Source organism: Sturnira hondurensis, unplaced genomic scaffold (genome assembly GCF_014824575.4).
Source record: "Sturnira hondurensis isolate 20B ecotype Veracruz unplaced genomic scaffold, ASM1482457v3 Scaffold0008992, whole genome shotgun sequence".
In the NCBI taxonomy this organism is placed as follows: domain Eukaryota; kingdom Metazoa; phylum Chordata; class Mammalia; order Chiroptera; family Phyllostomidae; genus Sturnira; species Sturnira hondurensis.
In genome coordinates, this window is record NW_028081623.1 from 502564 (window position 1) to 526588 (window position 24025).

Below are 24025 nucleotides of genomic sequence, written 5' to 3' on the forward strand. Positions count from 1 at the left end.
TAAGGTGGGGGGAGGAAATGGGAGGAAGGTGGGGAGCACTGGGGGGGGGCAGGGCTGGGAATATAAGACAGAAAACTGTACTTGAACAAGAATTAAATTTAAAAAAAAGAAATGAAAAAACCACTCTGAAAAAAAAAGACACTAGCTTAAAATAAGTCATCTAGGTATCCTAGAATATACTTTATGGAACACTCTGATTATAATAATCACAGTTGATGGGTGATCTTAGTTTACTGGATCTCCCCATAAGTGTTCTCTACAAAGTTGAAGTTCATTGAATATAATTCTGCTGAGTGACCAAACACCACCACCTGACCCAGCCTAGACTAAGTAAGATGAATAACTTAGATTTCTGTGCAACCTTGTCTACAGTGAAGGGAAAAAATCAAATCATATTCCCAGCATCAGCATTTTCTGATTGGGGATTTTTATTTGAGCACATTTCACTTTTTAGTAGAATTGCTTTTAGATCCTTTTCAAGGTAAGCATCTTTTGTTTTTAAAAAACTGTATTGTGGTCAGGGGAAATAAGGGAGGGATTTAGAGGAACCTATATAAAGGATACATGGACAAAAACTGAGAAGGGTGGAAATGGGAGGGAGGGGGAGAATGGGGGGTGGGATGGGATGGGAGTAATAGACAGAAAACTGTACTTGAAAAATAATTAAACAAAAAATTGGAAAAAAAAAACAAAAAAAACTGTATTGTGGGAAGAATCTGACTGACAGTCAAATACTCATCATTTCCCAGTATACTGGCAAATGCCCTTTGTAGTGAAAACACAGTTTCCTCTTTCAATCTTTATTTTCTTTGGTTTCCTCTCAAAAATACTATATTTGTTTATTCACCACGCATTTGCCAAGTACTGCTGTGTGGACAGGTACATGCTGGAAGCTGGGATTACATGCAGAAAAATAGAAATTGACCTGGCCCCTGCCCCCAGGAGTTCATACTCTGGGGATAAAGGCCAACAGCTGACAGCAACAGAGTGCAGTGCCGGCCCCACCAAGGTGCCGGCAGGGGAGAGAGGTGGACTGCAGAGGCAGAAGCAGGGTGGCCGAGTGGGAGGAGTCCCAGAAGGCACAGAAGTTGATAAAGAGCTTTCCAGGCAGAGAGAGGCCTCTGGGCAAACCACAGGAGTATGAAAACAAAAACCAAAACCAGGTATTTGGTGTAGGGGTGAGGAATAGGTGAAGACAGGCAGAATAGTACAGCTTGGTTTTGTACTATATCAAATAGAATGCTTTGGTATTTCAACCCCCCTCCCCGTCTTCTCTCTCTCTCTTGTTCTCTCTATCTCTCTCTGAACAGCCGTAAGTATTATGTCTGGCATGTAGTAGATGCATATAGATATTGAATATTTTAAAATATATTTTACTGATTATGCTATTATAGTTGTCCCATTTTTTCCTCCCCTTTATTCCCCTCCACCCTGTACCTCCCTTCCCACCACCATTCCCCCATCTCAGTTCATGTCCATGGGTTGTACATATATGTTCTTTGGCTTCTCCATTTCCCACATTATTCTCAACCTCCCCCTGTCTCTTTTGTACCTACCATTTATGCTACTTATTCCCTGTACCTTTTCCCTCATTCTCCCCCTCCCCCTTCCTACAGATAACCCTTCATGTGATTTCTATTTCTGTGAATCTGTTCCTGTTCTAATTGTTTGCTTAGTTTGTTTTCATTTTTGTTTTTGTTCCCTTGGGTTTGATTGTTGATAGTTGTGAGTTTGTTGTCATTTTACTGTTCACATTATTGATTTTCTTTTTTTTTTAAGATAAGTCTTTTTAACATTTATAGAATAAGGTCTTGGTGATGATGAACTCCTTTGACTTGACCTTACCTGGGAAGCACTTTATCTGCCCTTCCATTCTAAATGAAAGCTTTGCTGGATAGAGCAATCTTGGATGTAGGTCGTTGCCATTCATGACTTGGAATACTTCTTTAAGCCCCTTCTTTCCTGCAAGGTTTCTTTTGAGAGATCAGCTGATAGTCTCATACAAACTTTTTTGTAGGTAACTGTCTCCTTTTCTCTTGTGGTTTTTAAGATCCTTTCCTTCTCTTTTATCTTGAGTAATGTAATTATAATGTGCCTTGGTGTGTGCTTCCTTGGGTCCAACTTTTTTGGGATGCTCTGAGTTTCTTGGGCCTCCTGGAAATCTATTTCTTTTGCCAGATCAGAAAAAAATTTCCTTCATTATGTTTTCAAAAAAGTTTTCAATTTCTTGCTCTTCCTTTTCTCCTTCTGGCAGCTCTATGATTCCAATGTTGGAATGTTTAAAGTTGTCCTGGAGGTTCCTAAGCCTCTCATTTAAAAAAAATTGTTTCTTCGTTCTGTTCTAGTTGAATATTTATTTATTTCTTCCTTCTTCTCCAAACCATTGAGTCCCGGTTTCCTTCCCATCACTGTTGGGCCCATATTCACTTTCCTTTATTTCACTTTGCAAAGCCTTTACTTTTCCCTCTATTTTCTGACCATTCTCAGCCATTTCTGTGAGCATACTAATTACCAGTGTTTTGAACTCTGCATCTGATGGGTTGCCTATCTCTTCATCACTTAGTTGTATTTTTTCTAGAGCTTTGATCTGTTCTTTCATTTGGGCCATTTTTGTTGTTGTTGTTGTTTCGGCATGCCTGTTGCATAGTAAGAGGTGGAACCTTAGGTGTTCACCAGGGTGGGGCAACCCACGTGGCTACATTGTGGCACTATATGTAGGGGAAGGGTCCAAGAGGGAACAATGTCACTCACTCAGCTCTGAGCCAGCCTTCAGTCACCTCCTCCACCACCCACAAGCAAATTGGGCCCTTGCGGTGCTGATTCCCAGGTGGGTTTGTGTATGTTCTAGGGCCCTGTGGGTCTCTCCAACAAATTCTGTGAAGCTGGGAATTTCTCCTGCTGCCTCAACCCCCACAGTTTTTTTCAGTCAGAGGTTCTGAGTCTTTATTTCCTCGCACTGGAATCCTGGGATGTGTGGTCTGTCTTGCTCCCCAGTTGGTCCTTCCAATTTATCCACACACAAATGTGGGACTAGCTGGTCCTCCAGCCACCGCCTCGCCTGCCTCAGTCCTCCAGCCACCTTGCCACTAGTCCTCTCCACCCAGCTATCCGTCTCTGCCCCTCCTACTGGTCTGAATGAATGTTTCTTTTTAAACTCCTTGGTTGTCAAACTTCCATACAGTTCCATTTTTGGCAGTTCTGGTGATTTTTTGTATTTAAATTTGTCATTGTTCTTCTTTTGGTTGTGTGAGGAGGCAAAGTATATCTACCTACCCCTCCATCTTGGCTGGAAGTCCACTTGTTGAGTATTTTTTATTTGAAGGGCTGTGTCAAGGAGTTTTGTACTTTATTACTATCTGCTGTTAAGTGGAAATTTCTAACATTATTCCAGAGCCATCATTCACAGCCTAGTTTGCCTTCTTTGATGTTGGCAACTTTTAATCCTGACAAGAGTCGAGATAATAACGGAGATTCAGCAAGAACAAAACTCATCAGTACCTCCCCAAATCAGTAGTACCAGTCCTGCCAGCAGAGCTGGTATTTCAGTAAATAGAATTTACAGGCAGTGGTTGGAGATCTTCTAACTCCACTTGCACTGACTTCAGCCTAACACTCTCAATGGCAGGAGACTCCCATTGCCTAAAAGTGAGTTACTTAGCTTGTTGCTTATGTCCTTTTGATTAAGTTAGAAGTTTTGAGAGGCCCTACCAATTGTCTCTTCACTTTCTTTAATAATCTCCGAATTTCAAGAAGAATTTGGTAATTTCTGGACTTGCATAATGTTTGTGTAAGCATTCTATTTATAACCACAAAACAAAGTTAAGGGAATGTGTTATATGAACACATTTATTAAAGTCTCATTTCTCCCGATCCTCTGCTTTATTCTACATTACGCCCTTGTCACTCACAGATTTAATATGTGTCATTTCAATGATTGGAAGGTCCCCCAAAATCCAAGGTTCACAATTACATGTCATTTTACTGAGCTAAACGTTGTATCCTCAAGCTTAAGAATGTTTATGAAAATACTTAGACAATCTCCACCTGGGTGTCTCACTGGCACTTAAAACTCAATCCACTTCAAACCAGTAACTTCCTTTCCCTCGTTCTGCCTTCCCAGCCCCAACCCTGGTTGCCATGTTTCTGAAAATGGCACCCTTGTCCACCCAGGTGTGGAGTAGAGGTGCTCGCTCTGGCTCCTCCTCTCACCAAAACTGCCAAGTTCACTCACAAGCTCTTAAATCCTACCTTATGTTTACTATCCCCCCTTGTGTCAACTGGAGGCTAGACTGTTGTCCTCATATTCTCCTATGACTGCAATACTAACCCCCTGATGCATTGTGACTGGACATTGTCCCCTTCCCCACAATCTAGCCAGATTACTTTGGGCAAACACAAATCAATGGGTCATTCTCTGCCTAAACCCCCCAAATAGCTTCCAGTATGCTTCAGTCAGAATCTTTAATCCTGTCCTCTGGCCCCTCAGGATCAGGACCTGTTCACTTCTCCAGCCTCAACTTGGGTCACTTCCTCCAGCTCTCTCACTGGAGTCACACTGCGTTTCTGGACTCCGCACCTGTTCCGTCCCCAAGCCATTGCACATGCTTCCCCCTTGTGCCTGGACTGTCAGCGCCTGTGGGAGGAACTCCAGCCTGCAGTGCTTCTCCCGTCCACCCTGGATGAGAAATAAGCCATCTCAGACACAATCTCGCTGCTCCACTGGGAAAGAGGGTGGCAATTCCCTCTAGGGGAGAACACCCCAAGCCCTTCTCCCAAAAGGCTTTTACTGGGAATGGCATGTGTAGGTGTATACATGCTCATCAATCAATGTCAAAACAGCTATCATCATTCAAACACGGGCATTATCTATAAACAACAATTGAAGGGACATGAGATTTGTCCTAGGTCAGGTCTGTTAGTCATGCTGACACCAGAGGGTCTTTAAGGTGTGTTTCATGAGATAAATGAATAAATTCCTTACGCCTTGAACTTGAACATCCGGTTTATATCACCAAGGCTTTATGAACAAAGTAGAGCAAGCTTCAAATGATACAATGTATTTATCAGGCCTGCTTCCCATGGGAACCCTCAGTGTTTGCCACCTGTGTTTTTACCTGGTTTTCCAGGGTGACTTAATAGCCCCTTTTAGGGCTTGCTCTCTCGGGGCCACAGTCTGGGAAACCACATAGAGCCGCCCCCACTCTCTTGGGTCTTCAGTAGCATTCTCACAGGAAGACCTCTCTGATTCTGAGATCAGCTTAGTTCTCCAGCTCCCACGACTCCATTCGGTGGCAGCTTCCCACTGAAGATTGCTTGTTTTGAATTGGTCTTAACAGGAAAGAAGTTTTCTCCAGAGGAAAGGGCCCTCTTTACCCATTCACTGTGTCTAGAATACTTATTACGTGTTCAGGACTTCTGTTTTTAAAAAATATCAAAACCAAATCAATTGCAGTGTACACAGGGGTAGATCCAGGTCTTGATCCAGCTTGAGGTTTATAGGGTGTTGAGGGGGGGCCTCTTTTAGAATAATATAATTATAAATAAACATGAGACTGTTAAAACATAATAGAGTCATGACAAAAAGAAAAGTCTAAGGCGATTTGAGCTTCTTTCTTCTAAGATCTTAAGCAGTTTCCAGAAGCACTTATAGAGAAATGCTACCTAACTGTAACCTGACTTCTCTGTTCTCCCTACCTGCCTCCCACCCCCCCACACACACTCTACTCACTGTTCCTGGGAACTCCAACACTCTCAGCGATCTGAAATCTCCTGCTTCACAGTTCCTCTCCCTTTGAGTGTGGCCCCCCAAACTAATGACCAAGCCCAACTGGCCACTACATGTTACAGTTCATGATGGCATTTTTTTCCATTTCATGGATGCCTTTGTATTTAAATTGTCCCCAATTTGCTGATGAAGAAACATGAAAAGCGTATGCTATAGATTCATTTGTCAAGTGGGGAAACTGGAAATTTTCTTATTCCCACAACTCTCCAGGCTCTATCTACTGTTAACAAGCTGTGCTTTATTTTCACCCTCCTGCTACCCCTGCCTTTTTTTTTTAAGGCTGTTATAATCCCTCTCACCGTACAGGAGGAGCAAGATTGCTTCCTGGACTAGACCTGACACGTTTCCCACTTACACAGAAGGATCTGGGTTTTCAACATTTCCTACGATGGTTTGTCAGAAGGCTGCTAAAATAACGGCCCCTAAGGAAGTTAAAGCTTCCGACTTCACTCAGTCTGTCGGAGGGAGCTTGTCAGCTACCCAGAGAGAGGCTCCCGGGGGAATGTCAGGCTAAGGTCAGGCTCTGGGCAGACAACAACCAAGCAGGCCCCAGGGATCAGATGAGAACTGGCAATACCCTTATCAAGTCTTCACTCTCAGGCCTGGCAGCCAAGCAAATCTCCCAGATATGCCAGCTTGTGGTAGTGAGCATGAGTCAAATTTAAAATTATTAGAGCTATTTATAACAATATCTTGCAATTGTGTAATATTTATAGTTTACAAAACACTTTTACATATAATGTGCCAAGCAGTCAAACATAGTAATATGATCTTCTTTAATAATTGTGTACAGACACCATTTACTGTGTGTCAGGCAACACTTGACATCATCAGCACTATTACTTCCATTTACAAAGGATGAAAATGAGTTTTGAGGTTCTGAGAGGTTAAAAAGTTTCTTTGGGTGTACCTAACTAGGACCTGGTAATTCGAGTCATGTTTCAAAAGTCCAAGCCACTTGTCATGGTGAGATTTGCTAGTTTGTCATTTCGAAATGTGCCAAAATGAAAGACAGACAGAGAAGTCAAACATTTTTTAATTGAGCATCTAATGGTTTACCTTATGTATAGTAGATTCCATTATCCTTTGCTGAATTAATTCAAACACGGAAAAATGAATCCCATGCAGGAAAAGGGAAAGATAAACTGAGAATGTTAAAACTATAAAGGCAAAAAAAGAAGTGATTTCCAGAAAAAAAATCAGAAACAAGTAAAGAACAGCTGAACTTTATCAGTCAGTTCTTTCATCTTGCGCTGCAGATCATCAGCAAGGAGTCCCACTCATGAAGTGGGGAGGAGACTAGATACGCGGCATACAAAGTTCTGATAAAGGAAACTGCACTCGAGGTGCAGGGGTCTGAGGCAGTCATTCGTTTCTACAGCAGGCTTCCTGTAACCTGACGGGAAAGTGCTGACATTACGGTTTTGTATGATTTTCCCACCGTGGTGTCAGGAGGAAGGATGTGGAGGGTCAGCATCCAAGATGGATCTTTTCCCTCAGAAGGCTCTCCCCTCAGGTTCAGGGCAACTGTCACTTTGGAAACTTTAAGTCCTACAGGGAAGTGGAAACTTAAACGGCCAAAAAGCTGAGATCCTGCTATGAAGAGGGGCTACAAAGGTAACTTCTGTGTCCAAGTACAGGAATACAGGGACTCGGTGTGTCCAATAATGGGACGGTTAGTGCTTGAGAACTGGTATCTCGTTCCTGAGCTTTTTTGTTTACAATTTTATCCTGAAAATCTAAGGCATTGTCTTTTCACAGAGACTCACAGTTCCTCACTGACCTTTACTTCCACAGTTCCCCTGTTCCAGAGATCCGTAGCCTTTTGAATGTTTGCCTTCTCTGATTTTCCCTTGGCACCCATTTCCGAATGACGTCCCCCGTTTTCTGTCTTGTCCTTTCTGCTCTACCCCAGGGAATCAGAGCTAGTTGTCAAGGTTGTTGCTGAAGACCCATTCCACTGGGAACATGATTCCTTGTCAATTCATGCCCTTAATAGGACAGGAAACCTTCACTCGTTTACCTCTCAATCTGTATGTTTTTGTGTGTTTGCGCATAATAATGGGGATGGTGTGGGGAAGTCGTATTACCTCCAGCGTGGAAATGTCAGAGTTTGGCGGAGCAGGCTGCGTTTGCCTGGGTTGCAGGCCCAGAAGACTGGTGAAAGCAGCCAGCACTGCACCGCCCTTGAACACTGTCTCGTTGTCTGCTTTTAATGGTCTTATCAGCAGAGCAAAGCCGATAAATCATGTGCTGCTCGCACCAGAACCAAGTGCTTCCCTCTGAGCCAGATGATTTCATTGTTTCGTTAGCCGGCCTCAGCGAGGGTATAAACATGGCAGCACCTGTTGGTAGAAACAGACTCCTATTCTCTTTTTAAAGTGATTTATTCAGATGCAACTTACATCCCAGAAAATTCATCCACCTTAAGTGTAAACTTCAACAACTTTTTTCAGTAAATTTACCAAGTTGTGAAACCATCACTACAACCCAATTTTACAACATTTCCAGTCCCCACAAAAGATCCCCACGCCCACTTGCAGCCCACCTTCGCTCCAAAATCTGTCTCCTATCTCTCTGTATTTGCTTTGTCTGGATATTTTATATAAATGGAATCATATAATAATAGTTATTTGTGTCTGGTTTCTTTCACGTCATCTAATGTTTTTGAGGTTCATCCATGTTGTAGCAGGTTGCTGAATTTTATTTTATTGTATAGTTATACCATATTGTGTGTGTTTATTTGCCAGTTGATGGGCACTTGGATTGTTTCCACTTGGCTTTTATAAACCATGCCCTCCTAATCTGAACTAAAAACGTTGGGGTGGAGGGAGGTCAGGATTTGGAGTCAGGAGACCCATGTTCCATCCAGGCTCAGTGACCTGTGAGATTGATTTCCTTACCCACAGAGTGGTGGCAACTAACCCCTTCCCTTCCCTGCTCCTACAGTAGCTACAAGAATCAAGTGAGATGTTGTATGTGGAATTCCCTGTGAGCTGTAAAACACAGGACGGATTAAAGGCAATGCTATTGAAGTAGTCTTTCCAGAGTGTACTCAAGTGAACTAGATGTTTCTTAAGATCCTTTCCACATTCATAAAACAAATAATTAAGCCTTTGATCTATAGGAAATATTGACCATTTTTCTTCTATAGACTTGGAGTTCTCATCATCTTTCCCTTCCAAAACTTGTTATTTAGAAAAGCTTTAATATGATTCTACCCCTCTTAAACTTACTTGCTTTCTAATCCTTACATTTAATTGTCAAATAAAAGACTTTTATTTGACAATTTGTTGGAAGAGATGGTCTTCAGATATCCTAGAATTACTGTACGAGTCAGACTCAGAAAAGTTCAGATTCCACTTAGTCTCTCAGGCACCTCTGGTGATCGTGAAAGGCAGGCCCCTGATGAAGGGTCTTGAGTCAGAGTCCAGGGGCTTCCAGTGCATCAAGCCTAAGCAAATTTTGCTATTATTCAGGCAAAGATGATTCAAGTTATCACTACACTGAAACAGTATTAAACCAGTTGGGATAACTAGATGTTTAGGATTATTCAGACACTCCTAAATGTAGGCTGTTGGCCACAGAATGTCTTGTCCAGTTACTTAACTTCCGCAAGCATAAAAAATAGCTTCCTTGAGAAAACAAGTACACACTTTGCTTTATGCAGAGAGAACCTAATACTGGTATCTCACACCCACTCAATCCCAGGGTAAGTATCACATTTAGCGCCCTCCACACCTTCTACCTTATCCAGCACTAGGGGCTGCTTCCAAGAAGTTTTATCTTAAATCTCTTTGGGAGATCCAGGATGGAAGAATTCCAAAGCAAGAGTTCCCAGTTTACTGGAATCTGAAGCACAGAATGTTAGTGCCCATCCAGTGCCTCTGGTGGCATCACTGGCTAATCCAGCCATAGAAGTCAGGTGCTCCCAGTGACCAGATTCAAATTACTAGGCTGTCTCTTTCCAAAAACAGCAAATCCCCAGACATCTCTAGCACTGCCTGAGGTTACAAAACACAGGCCACCGAGGTCGGGTAAATCTATTCCTTCTACACACCTTTTCCCCTGAGAAGCCTTTTCTTCCCTTCGTCAACAATTGACGATCAAGGCTTTACTAAGTAAAAGCAGATGTGAGGGGTTACAGGCTAGGGACAGTTCCCTGCTGTTTTTACCCTGTGAATGTTCTCAAAGTATTTATAGATGATAGCAAGATGTCATATATATATCTCCAACATTACTTTTCATATTTTCACATGGAAGCATGACAATCTTACAGACCTGAACCATTAGACCAAGATTCCTAACTTTTGCCACTCTGGCACTAACCGCTGTCACTAAGTAATAATGATGAGAGCTCATTTCATGTGTACTCACTCTATGTTAGATAACATGTGTACTGTGTATGAAAGGATGAATATATACAGGTAGTGTTTCATTTTGCCCCATAAGTACTTTGAAGTAGTTTACTAAATGGTTTCTGATTTGGAAGGTGACAATATGTATAAGAGTGATGTGTCTGGAAACCAGACTTTGGGTGGAAATGTCTGGTAGAAGGCCAATAACCATGCTTAAGTGTGATTCTCTGTCATAAAGCATTGCAGCTTATTTGCGGTCTCCATGCTGTCTGACCCATAGGTACTGATTTGTCTGTGCAACACTTACACTGTCATTTTCACTTTTTCTGCACTGTCATCCTATTGCCTGGAAACTCATCCTGTGACCAATGTAACTGAATGAACCATGGTCTTCAGGAGGCACTTGATTTTAATGTGCTTATGAAATTATTTTAAGTCGGAAATGGAAATAGTTTTTAAAGATTACCTACTGAAAAACTAAACAAGACCCACTCTGATGAGAGGTCAGATCTGCTGCTTTCTATCCAGGCTTTCTGTGCAATTCAGAATAGGATCCACGGTGACCAAAACAGCCATGCCGTCTTGGCGGCATGGAAAGATGTCACCCAAACCACCACATTGATTTCACAGTGGTCAAACAGGCGCCACTGTAGAGAATTTGGCTTCTCCAAAGGCTCACAGGGATGGGCAGCTGTTGCCCTCTCGCATGTAAAGTGGCATATTCTAGGAGAGAGTACTAATTAGATAGAAATTAGTTCCCCTTACCATCCAGCCCACTCAAAAACAAAACACTGCTAACAATCTTCAAGATGTGGTAAGAAAAAGATCAAATCCATTTGGAAGCAGCGATTGCCTCAGTTTCATAAGACACATTTTTCTCCTGCTTTACAAATACCAAAAGAACCGTTTTCAAAACCTATAGCATGTGCATTGAATTTGTGTATTTACTTTCATGTATTTCTTGACTCCTTTTATATAAACTACATTAAAGAAAATGTCAAAGCTTTAGTTTATTTCATATGTGAAGTCACATGGCAAAGTTAAATTCTTGTTAACATTTTTTATTTATTTAGTGCACATTTGCAGGTAAAAATGCATTTTTGCCACAAGTAGGAGAGCAACAGAGGAATCGTGAAATCTCTACGTAAAACATTATGGTTCTAATTAAATACATTGCAGTCTAATTTACATAAAATATAACTCTAGGGAATGCAAGGGGTTAAAACTTGCATAGCTGTAATTGTACAAGTAATTTTTATACTTATTTATGTCTCAACACTAAAACTAAATACAATTTGAAAAAATTCACAATCGGTGAGATATTATAGTCGAAACAATGCAGTAATACTTAAGATAAAAATAAACCTAAGAAAACATTAAAATCTAAGAAAAATAAATCTAAATAATTACATATTAAGGTTATATAACCAATTCAGAGATTAAAAACTATCATTTACCATTAGGTCATTGGTTATTTTGTCTGGGTCTCGATAACATTCACTCATTGAATATATTTAACAACTAATTTTTGAACTCTCTCTGTGATCTAGGGAATGTATCTGGCCCTGAGAAAATCCTGGAAAACAAAGCAGACACAGACTCTGCCCTCACAGGGCTCACAGTCTAGTGGGGCGGACAACGGAGAACAAACAGAGGCACCTGTGACAACACGGGAGAATTGCTATTCAGGGGCCTCCCATCCTGGAGGACCAACATCCGTGCTGAGACCTGTAGGGTAAGAAGTGCAGAGGGGAGGAAGGACATGGAAGGAGGATTCCAGAGCTAGAGAGAAGAAAGCGCAAAGCCCTCTGAGGTGCAAGAGAGCGCGATCTGTTCTACAGCAGTGATTCCCAAACAACGAACCTAAGATACTCATTCAGCCAGAATGAAATTTTCATCCATCAATGGGAAAATGAAGACAGTGTGGTAAGTCTTCCAAAAGCTAAAGTCATACCATTTTAATATAGTATGCCTTATTAAAGCCTTATTTAAGGCTGCCTTATTTTTGCCACTAAAATGGCTTCTCTTTTGTGAAATGACAGTGATAGTAGTATATATGTTTATACACATATATGTATTAGTATATATACATATTATGCACTTTTTCTCCCTCTGTCTGGGATCCTCTCTATATATCTAAATAAATGGCCCTATTTTTAAAATTAGTGAGACCAAAACTATGGATGTATAGATTTTACATAAGTCTAGGAGTCACTGTTCAAAGATTAAACTTCTAAAATGTGTTTAGTATAGTTCAAGGGGACAGTTGAGGAAGACATCAAGAGATAAGGCTGAGGAAGAACGCAGAGAGTTAGATCATGAGGGGCCATTTGGACTTTATCCTATGAGCAACGGGAATAATTTTAAGCAGGCGAATGAAACTCTACTTACATTTATAAAAGCTCATTCTGGGATGTTGTGTGTAGCATGCATGTTGAATAAGGCAGGACAGCAGGAAGGAAGGCCAGTTAGCCCGCACTAGAGTATCTCAGTAAATGGAGACAAGAGCTGGAATTAGGGCCAAAATCACTGAAACAGAGTAGCAAATAATTTGAAGAGATAAACTTATCAGGATTTGATGGTCTGTTATATTGGGTAAAGAAATTTGGATGGTCAAGATGAATGTCCAGGCATCTGACTTGGGAAACTGAATTGATAATTGCACTAACCATCGAGCTAGAGAATGTAAGAGAAGGAGGAAGATAATGAGTTCATCTGGGACATGTTGAACTTGAGGTATCTTGGTGTTCATGACCATTAGGGCAATTGTCTACACAGGTCTCAGGCATAGGATAGAAAGAGCTGAACTTCAGATATAAATTTGGTAGTCAAGAGTGTACATGGGTGGAATTTCCCAAATAATGTAGCATAAGAAAAAGGCTTAAGACTTATCACAGAAAGCTTAGAGGAAATGAGCAACACAGAAAGAAGACAGAGAAAAAGCAGTCTGGGAGGAGAGCCAAGACACCAAGGTTGGAAACCAAGGGAAGACATTTTCAAGGAGGGAGCAGGCAAGTGTCAGATGGGCAGGAATCAGTTGAAAGGACTGAAGAATGGTCATTGGAATTAGCAACACGAAGTGGTTAAGGACGTTGAGAAGGGCAGTGGAGGGAGCAGAAGCCAGATACAGTGTGTAAATCTGCAGGCAGGAAGGCGCTCTGCCATGCAGTTTGGCCACGAGAGAAAGGAGAGGAAGGGCCAGGGACTGGCTGAAGATGTGGTTTGAAAAAGTGGGTCTTTGTTTTATAAACACAGGAGAGACTCGTTGATGGATATTGTAGGAGCCACTTGAAGGGAGAATTTGAAGACTTCTTGCAAGTGAAGAAAATCAATAAAAATTCAAATAAAAATATTAGCTAGCTTTAAAAAATCACAATGTAATCCAAACGATGGCTATCAGAAGGGTGGAGTGGGGGAATGGGTGAGAAGGGGAAGAGGAATATAGTCGATAATATTGTGTTAAGCTTGCGTGGTGACAGATGATTACTAGAACTAGCAGGGTGATCACATAAAGTATAAAATGTGGCATCACTATATTGTACATCTGAAACTAATATAACCAATATAATATTGTGTATCAACTATACTTGAATTTTAAAAATCACAATGTAAAGGTTTTTAAGGAGGTTAAATGCACTGTTCTCATAAGAACACAGGATCCCATTTTAAAACTGTCAATGGATTTAAATACCTTAAGGATGTAAAATGATTCCAAGAAATGTTCTTAGGGAATCACATTTCAAAATATTTCTTAAATGGCATTTAAAATATTATTTATAAGTTATGGCAATTTTAGCTCTCGTCCATAGAGATCATACTCTTTAAATAATATGTATCTTTGAATACTTGGTGGTAGAGGAAGCTTCTTCACCGAGGCTGGCTGGCAGAGTCGCTGGAGTCCCATAAGTCTTCAGATTTTTAACCGGCACAAATGCTTTAACGAGCAAGGATTCTCTAAAATGAGTGGGGAAGAGAAGCAAAAATAAAAACCAATATTAGTGGATTGACCTGGATGGTATAGACTCTTTTAGGGTAACATTAATGATGTTATTCTGAAAAACAGGTATGCACATTATGGCAACTGGGGACTTTAAGTGAAATTCAAATTGTAATTAAGCTTTGCAGACCATCCCTCTAGCATGTAATCTCCAGGAATACGGATATTTAGTCTGTCTCTGTGTCAGGAACACAGTCTGGCTCATAGGGGCCTTCAACTGGGGTACGTTAAATGAATGAATGGACTTGATGTAAGAGAACAAGTGCTCACATCTCCTCCTACCTGTTTTTTTAAATTGAATATTACAGAGATACATTTCTTTACTTTTTCTCTCCTCTACAAATCCTTCTCATGAAAACTTGTCCAGGAAACATCTGATGCAGATGATTCCATGTGTTTATGATTCTTAGGCTTGTTTCAGTGTCTGACATCTAAACATTTTGTTAAATCTAATGTCAAATATCAGAGTTAGTCTTTACTTTCAACTCTGACTTTAATTATATTGCAATTTGAATACTGATACTTTATCCCAGCAATACAAGCTAGTGAAAGGGCAGCATAGCACACAGTTAGCCTGGAATAAAATCCTGGCTCTGCTAATTAGTCCTTGTGTAACCTTAGCTCGGTTACTTAACCCCTTGGTATTCTCAGCTGTGAAATGTGGATAAGTGTGGGACCTACCTCCTAGGGTTGTTTGAAGGCCAAAGAAATTAACTCATGTAAAGTATTAGAAAAGTGCTTGGTACCTTGTAACCACTCAATAATGTGAAATACCACTCAATTCAAAAATAAAAGACATCACATTTCTGTTACATTTGAGATTATTAACATTTAAATGATCATTTTAAAATTAAAAATGTTTTTCAAAAACAATTGAGGCAAAATAATTGTTACCAAAATAGGCAAAATAAACCCATCTTTAAAAAAAATTACCACTTTAATCTTCTCCCCTAACAAACATACAGCCTCCAGACTTTGGATCAAGATGGCAGCACAGGCAGACATGGCTCATCTCTCTGTACACTACAGCAAAATTACAACTAAATTATACAACGCTCAGAACTGACAGTAATCAAGTTGAATGGAAATCAGACAATAACAGCATTAAAGAAACCACATCCATCCAGACTGGTAGGAGGGGTGAACGCACTGAATGTGCTGGTCCTACATCCACATGTGGTGGATAAAAATTGAGGAGGGATATCTCAGGAGCGAGGAGTCCCAGCCCCACACCAGGGCCCCCAGACCAGGGTTCTAGTGCCAAAAGATAAGTCCCCACAACTTCTGGCTGCAAAAACCAGCAGAGATTGAGTTGGTGGAAGAAACTACTGGGGCCCCAAGCAGTTCCTCTTCAAGTACCCACATATGGACTCCCCTACTCAGACTCACTCTTTCTGACTCCAGCATTGGGGAGGTGGCTTGAGGGAAATCAGTGGTGCACACAGGGGAGGCTGAGGTATCTGGCATCAAGGTGAACAGAGGCCATTGGCCATTTTCTGAGCTTTCCCCCCACAGAGCTGGCAGTCTGGTGTCATATCTAAGATTCCATCAACTTAGCTAACACTGTTTGACCTACTTGGAGATCCCCAGAGACTCCGTCCCACCCAGTTTACAGGCCCACCCAAACTGCTTTTCCATGTGACTGGCTCATGCTTCAAAACTTCCTAAATTCTCTCAAGCAGCAGCTGGCCTAAGGGAGACTCAGGCCCAGAACTAGCAGCCTACATTCACAGCTTGGCTTTGCCTGGAAATCTCCAAGCCCAGTACAAGTAGCAGCCATCTCATATTGCTTTATAATTCAGCGTATGACCCCTGGAAAAACACAGGTGGGGGCTGATCTTGGCCTGTGCCACCCAGGAAACCCCGGGGCAGCTATAGACCATGCTGGAGTACCACCAGCCTGCCCCCATAGCTCATCCTCCACAGAGAGCAGAGGTTGGTGGTCATTGTGCCCAGATGATCCTTGCAGTAGACTGGCCTGGTAAATCCCTCCCATTGACCTGTTAACAGCAATCAAGGCTCAACTAGGAGAAGAAGGTGTAATCAGCCTACACAGAGGGTCCACCTCAAGTACTCAGCTTGCGTGATAGGGGAGGCTGTGCCACTGGACCCTACAGGACACCTACTACATTAGGCCACACTACCAAGGCATGGAGTCAAAGCAGCCCTACCTAACACATAGAAATAAACACAGGAAGCCTGCCAAAATGAGAAGAAAAAGAAACATGGCCCAAATGAAAGGACAGATCAGAACTCCAGAAAAAGAGCTAAAGGAAATGGAGATAAACCATCTATCAGATGCAGAGTTTAAAAGAGTGGTTATAACAATGTTCAAGGAACTTAGTGAGGACCTCAACAGCATGAAAAAGATTCAATCAGAAACAAAGGATACACTATTTGAAATAGAGAATAATTTACAGGGAAACAACAATAGAGTGGATGAAACTGAAAGTCAAATCAATGATTTGGAACATAAGGAAGCACAAGACAACCAATCAGAACAATAAAAAGAAGAGAATCCAAAAAATAAAGATAGTGTAAGTAGCCTTTGGAACAACTTTAAAGCAATCCAACATTCACTTCATAGGGGTGCCAGAAGGAGAAGAGAAAGAGCAAGAAACTGGAAATCTATTTGAAAAAATAATGAAAGAAAACTTCCCTAATTTGGTGAAGGAAATAGACACACAAGTCCAGGAAGAACAGAGAGTCCCAAACAAGATGGACACAAAGAGGTCCACTCCAAGACACATAATAATTAAAATGCCAAAGGTTAAAGATAAAGAGATGGGAGGGGGGCTGTGGAAGAATGGCTGAGAAGTGAGGGGATTAGGAAGTGCAAATACGAAGTTACAGAATAGCCCTGGGGATGTAAAATGCAGTATAGACAAGGGAGTAGTCAAGAAAATACATGACCTGTGAACATGAACAAGGTGAGGTGATTGCCTGAGGTAGTGGGGGGTGCTTGGTGGAAGAGGACAAAAGGGGGGAAATCAGGACAACTGTAATAACATAATCAATAAAATATAACTTAAAAGCAAACAAACAAATATACTGCCTCTTCTATACCTGGAGGAATCCTGACATCCAGTGGTTAACCATACTCATAGCAATCAACTAACATACTGGTTGTAATAACGACTGAAAAAAACAAAAACCTTCCTCTTATTTTTACTTGGATTGCCTTTCTAATGTCCTAAAAATTAGTCATTCTTTTTCAGTATAAACACATGGAAAATTAACTACCAATTAGGAGCAATATTTGTTCTATGACAGGAAACAGAGTGGTATTGGAGAAAAAGCCTATGTTTTGAATTGAGACAGACAAGAGTTCAAATTCTTGCTTTGTTACTGTCTGTGTCTACAACTTTGGAAAATTAATTTGTCTAAGCTTTGGAGTTCTTGTCCTTACAATCTCCAAAATGTTTAACCTTTGTGTTGTAAAATAGAATATAGATTGAGCAACTGAAGAAATACATAGTTTCTTAAGTTATTATAAGTGATTATTAGGTCAACATCTTTAATTACTTCCCAGGCCATAAATAGAACTGCCCCAGCCACCCAAAAATTCCTTCCAAGCTTTCTTTATTCCTCCCCTGTGAGGAACTGGTATTCTGACTTTTACAGTAACCACTTCCTTTAGAACTTTGTCACCTCAGTGTGCTATTCCTACACAATAGTATTGACAAAATTTTTTAAAAATTTGACATGTCTATTTTTGTCCTTTCTTGTGATAAATTTATATGAGATTTGACTATGATGATTTTCTGTGATTCATTGTTGTGTGAATTTAGTTTTCCTGAATTTCTAAGAGGAAGTTAGGTTCAGGATAGCTCTTCTAACTTAACAGAGCTTACTAGTCTGTTGTCTTCATGCAATGATCCAAAGTGTGGTATCTTGCCCCCTGAGGTTTCCTGATTTTGTTTGCCACCCTACTATGTGGACTCTCTCTTATCTCTAGCCTGCTTGATTTTGATGTTTCTCCCAATGTGGGCCTTAGTTCTGAGAGGGAGCCAAACAGCCCAGTTTTTCATGAATTCGTCGGGTCCAGACTATTGCGTAGTTCCCTTAGCCTTAGATTTTCATTGATAAAAATTAGCATGATAACACCCACCTCTACAAGTTGTGAGGATTTCATGATATACTTTACATACACATTTCATACTTCACACAAACTTACCATGTAATAAAAATAATACAAAACCACTAATACTGTAGTTTTTAAAATAGCTATATTTGTTGTATTTTTAATATTCTAGGTAGTATGCTAAGCACCTCACAGTCATCATCTTTTTAAATTCCCACAACAACCTTTTGAGGTAACTACTATCACAGCCCCATTTTGCAATGGGAAAACCTTGGATAAAAAATCCAAGTAACTTTCTCAAAATTACACAGCTAGTATGACTACCTTGGTTATTTTTAGAAAATAAAAAATTCCTTTCTCCTTAATAAAACAAGAGTGATACAATAAAATGATGTACGTTTCCATGAAAATATCAGCCCTGAATGACAACCCAGCAATCCTACTCCTAGACAAGGCCAGAATCTCATCCCATCTGAACTTCCACCTGAGTACAGAGGGTACTTTCTAGGCTCACAAGACTGCATTTATTTCCACAAAGTATGTGCTTTTGTAGAACTCACTCCAGCAGAAGTCTTTTGAGGAAAATTCAAGCTTATCTTCCAATCTGCATTGGGTTGAATTATCACTTTTTCTAGTCAAAGTCTCCATTCTTCTCACAAAATTCATATGAATTAATTTAATGTATGAGACTTGGATTGAAACTAAAATGTTTAAATGAAAACCACCTTATCACTCTTATTTATTTTTGTAGAATTTTACCAAAAAAAAGAAAAGTTCTACTTTTGTAGAACTTTACCTAACAAACTTGGTATATAAATCAGCTCAACATTAAATTTCATTTTATTGACTGAAAAATATAATCTACCTAATTTACATAGAATTTACCTGATCCTAGAGAATCAGCTATTGAGAGTTTCCTTTTATTCCATTCAAGGCTGATTTGGGTTTATTAAGAGTGGCAGAATATATAAATGTAAAGTTTTATCATGCCTCATCAGGATCCATGAAATTGATGTCCAAGTTGGTTTTAAAGTTTATTTTTCCAAACCAATATTTTGAAAGAGAAAACATCTCTAATCTCTCTGTTTCTATATGTATTTGAAGTAATTTTACAGAAACATTTATAATAAGATTCACTTTTATGATTATAACTAAACTTTAACCTAGAGGATAATACATAGTAGCTTGTCCGTAATACAAAGTTTTGATGGTAGGAATTTGTCGATAAAGATCTGAGAGAGAGCATATCAAAAAGGATGATTCTAATTCACACCATTCATTCATTTACTCAGTAGTTATTGAGTTTTTATCACATAGTAGGAATTATGCTAAGCCTTGAATATATAAAAATAAATAACAGTTCCGTACACATATGTAGATTACAGTCTACATACTTATGGTATTAATGGACGTTAACTTTTAAGAATGAAGTCTAGTTGAGTGTTAATATAGTTTTATATCACCCATTATAAAATTACAGAGTTGGAAAGTTTCAAGAAGAACAAAAGTTAGTATCTTAAATATTAAGGATGATTTTCAAACACATAATTCTGAAAGGAAAGTAGCACTGAAAAAGTATCAAAGATGACATTAAGAAACTTCCCCTATAGGCATTTTTCATAAGAACTTCTGTAGGCAAACTAGTTTTTACCTAGTATTTGACGGATTTCTGGCCATTCTCTCTGTACTTCCAGTGCAGACTTCAGTTTAGCGCACAGAGGGATATAATCCATGTAATCTATTAATACACGAATAACGCTGCCTACCAGGTGTTTCATCCAAGGAACTGTAATAAACTCACAGAACTGAGAGAATTGATAAAATTTAATTTAGTAGTACTTTCAACATACCATATACATAAACACTCAATTTTGTTATAAAAATTACTATCTTTATCTTTTTATAAAGAATAAAAGTTCCCTCCATATAATGAACAAAAGAGAAAAATAAATTATTTGCTTGTTTCTATGAAACTGTGGGCCCTGGAGTTACTACATGCATGGCTCTGATGCAGTTGCGGTCAACATAACATGGAAGAATCATGCTTCTTTCCATGATTATTCCTTCCACACTTCTAGCCCCAATATTTCCACCAAATAAGCATAAGTTATGAACTGTATACATTTTCACATTCTTCAACATTCAGTTTCCATTTCAAGAAACATAAACACTATCTTGTGTCCCTAGTTTTACACGTATGCCCCATATTGTGCCAACAAAAGTTCAAGAACAAGAAAAATATGAAAGTTAGAGTTGAATTTTCTTTTCTTGTTACGTGTCTAAATGAGTGGGAATTAGGATGATGACCCAACACGCAGAAGGAGAGACTGGAACTCACCGGGTTATCCTTTATTACACAAGAGGTCCATCCCGGCAGTGCCTCTTCCTCTATCTCTGACCACACAAATGAATTCCCAAAGATGTCCCCGTGCATGCATTCAAAGCACAGCTCCACTTGATAGCCATTATTCAGCAACAGCCTCAACATTACCTCATCGTTTAGGGCATACTGAATGGCACTGGGGAAACGAGTGTCATTCACATGCATAAAATAACAATTGACATTCGCTCCATGGGAGAGAAGCAGCCGGACAATTTCATGATTATTGGCCCTCACAGCCACGAGTAGACAGTTGAGGGGATCTAAGTTTGGGTCTGCACCTGCATTCAGAAGGACTTCTGTGCAATGGATATCATTATTAGAAACAGCAAAATACAGTGCAGTCTTCCTCTCATCATCATAGCTCTCGGAAATGTGGTCAGCGAGCAGAGCATTGACATCAAAACCATTTTCAATGAGCAGCTCCAGGCACTGTACGTTTTGCCCATCTGCTGCGGAGTGAACTGGTGTGAGCCCACTTTTCCAGATTGCATTTTTGGATGTTACTGGGATAAGATATTTCAGTGCACTGAAAATTTAAAAAAAAAATTGTTTTTAAATCAAATATCCACATGGCATGAAGACAATCAAGAACTTAATTAAACCAGCTTCCTCACTAGACAAATAAATGCAGTTTGTTTCCTTTACTTTTGCTAAATAATCTTATACAAAGACATTTAACCTTTGTCCATAGACTTACTACTAATTACTTAACTGTAATTTAGTTTAGTTTTTTAGAAGTTATAAATATAATTTTACTGATACAGAGGAGAAAAATGGGCTGTAATTGAAAAGCCAGAGGCTATGACATTAACTTTCCTTGCTCCTTGTTTTAGGGGAAAAGGCATTCATCTTTCACTCTTATGAACGATGTTAGCTATAGGTTTCTCGTTGTTGTTGTTCAACCCAGTTTTTATTTGGCTTCCCATTCTAAATATTCCTGGGGATCGTGCTGGATCTTACGTTTGGTCCTAGAATTTTGGTTCTTCGGGAACCATCTCCATCTTTCAGTTCTTCTCTGAAAAACTTAATATTTATCAGCAACCAATGCTATTTAATGAAAAATAGAAGAGTGAGCCATCTGATGGCATGGAGAAATGTTTCATAATCTTGATCATTATTATAATCATGGAGTCACAGGAATTTAAAGCTGGAAGTTACCTTGAACATCATTTAAGTGCAACTCCTTCATTTGACAGAAAAGTCATATGAAGTCTGGAAAAGTGAAATGACTTGTCCAAGGTCACACACACATGGAGCAAGGATTAGAATTTAAGACTGTTGAATTTTCATTGTTATTACTCCTCTTTCACTGCTTTCTGAGCTATGCATAATTTAATATTGGCTTTGTACATCCTGTCTGCTTCAAAATAAGCTAAAATCTAATTATTAGGCATAAGAAGAGTTTTTGTTATTTCATCAACCTTATATTAGTCCAATAGAGATGACAAACCAGAGCTTATGTTTCTAAGAACTAGAGATAGTTGCAAATTTCACACTTCACTGACCAAGTAGACGTTGATGAAAACCACCAGCAAGGATAACTTGATCTCTTGTGCCTAATTCAGAGCTACCATGTGTGAATTTATGAACACCCTGGGAAGAAATCCAGGTAAACTTTAACAACATGTCACTTAGACTCAATTATGTCATTGGCCACTTAGCTAATGTAGCCACTGTAGGTGATAAAGCCTGAGTATTTCAAAGTTTTTTAATGTATTAAATACATTTAATTGCCTAAAACAAACCTCTCATAGTAGTTTATGATAATGTTATAGACTTCTATGATGTGTCAATTGTGGCACATTTTATTACTTAAAAATCTACCTAATCTTTATGGAATAAAAAAATCTATATTTACAATGAAACTTCTCTACTCAATATGTTTAACATTATATTCTAATATCCATACATGTTGCTAAATAATTAGAGTAATATTCATACTATTTTCACAAAATTTAATTCTTTGCAAAGAGTAAAAGTTTCAGAAATTCTGTAGCATAATTAAAAAACAGAAAGGCATATTTGGGTGACTTGTAAAGAATTCTCATGGGTAACTTCCTTCTAAAAGAGAAACTCTTCATTACAAAAGTGTATACATTCAATGCAGAAATTTTATATATAAAGTATAAAAATATATACAATGTGTCTTGGTGCAGGCTTGTTTGGAGGTGGGAGAAGAAGGTGAAGGGATTAAGCAGCACAAATTAGCAATTATAAAAACAGCCATGAGGTGTAAAGTACAGCATAGGGAATATAGTCAACAGCATTGTAATAACTATGTGTGATGTCAGATGGTTACCAGACTCACAGAGGTGAGCACTTTATACGGTATATAAATGTCTAAGTATTATAATGTACATCTCAAACTAATGTAATGTTATATGTCAACTATAATTAATTATTTTTCATTTTTATAAATAAAAAATACAAAAAGAAGGGGGAACATCAAATAAATGCTTAGGAGAACAAAACTTTTGAATATTTTGCATATTTCTTTTTGAATGACAGGGGTTATTATAAAGAGACTTGTGATTATACTGTATATGTAGTTTTCCATTTTTTAACTTAAAATGCTAAAATGATCATCCTATGATTTATCACTCACAGATAATGTCCCTCGTAGGCAGCTCGGTGTATAGGAAGGTGACCTGCTCTGTTGGGCACATTTCCGCTTCCTCCATATTCCAGCAGGAGAGAGATGCAGTCAGGATTCCCGCCTCCTGCTGCCTCAAATAACACTGACGCCCCGTCATCCGCCAAAGCAAACACATCACCCCCTGGCAGGGTAAACACATGGAATAATGATAACTGGGTGGATCGTCAAGACAGGCTCCTTAATAGTCTGTTTTCCTTTCTGGTGAGGACTTAAAATTAAAACTGTAAAGTTAAGAACATCCATGTTCTCAATATTTTTAATAAACAATTACACAGCACATTTCATTTTATTAGAAAATCTTTGCATCACTAGAAGATCTGAGAAGTCAATTTCTATGATAGACAAATACCCCCAGGAAGAGAGATAGTTAGACTTTTAAGTTTTAAGACAACGGTTGACACTCTATTTCATTTTCAACAAATATTTATCAACTGCACTCTATGTAGAAACACTGCGTGTGACTCAATAGAAGATCCCAAAATGAATGACTCTAAAGAAATCAGAGGGGCAGGGAAACAAAACATCCTCAAAGAACACGACTGTAACACGGACGTGCCATCAGGATTGGCAGGCTCAATGTAGGGGAAAGAGGACAGTGTTTGAACTACAGCTCTGCTGCTGGCGGTGGGAGCTGGGGGCAAGCTATTTACCTCTCCCTCCTCATCTAAATGAGGGCAATGGAGGCTATGTCATAGGGCTTACTTAATAATTAAATGAGGTTGCACTTTGGGGGGCCTCAAAATGTTAGTTTTTTCTCTTTTG

The 24025-nt window shown here is 39.4% G+C and overlaps 1 protein-coding gene across 1 annotated transcript in view; it reads right to left on the reverse strand.

Moving 5' to 3' along the window:
• Window positions 1-12263: 12263 nt before the first annotated feature.
• ASB15 (ankyrin repeat and SOCS box containing 15) overlaps window positions 12264-24025 on the reverse strand; it is a 52079-nt gene continuing 40317 nt past the window's right edge. Inside the window, exons 8-11 of the mRNA XM_037056491.1 lie at window positions 23213-23384; window positions 20563-21133; window positions 19876-20029; window positions 12264-14097 (exon numbers count right to left, since the gene is read on the reverse strand). Coding sequence (XP_036912386.1) covers window positions 14054-14097; window positions 19876-20029; window positions 20563-21133; window positions 23213-23384 — 941 coding nt within the window. The 3' untranslated portion in view covers window positions 12264-14053. The remainder of the gene's footprint in view (window positions 14098-19875; window positions 20030-20562; window positions 21134-23212; window positions 23385-24025) is intronic.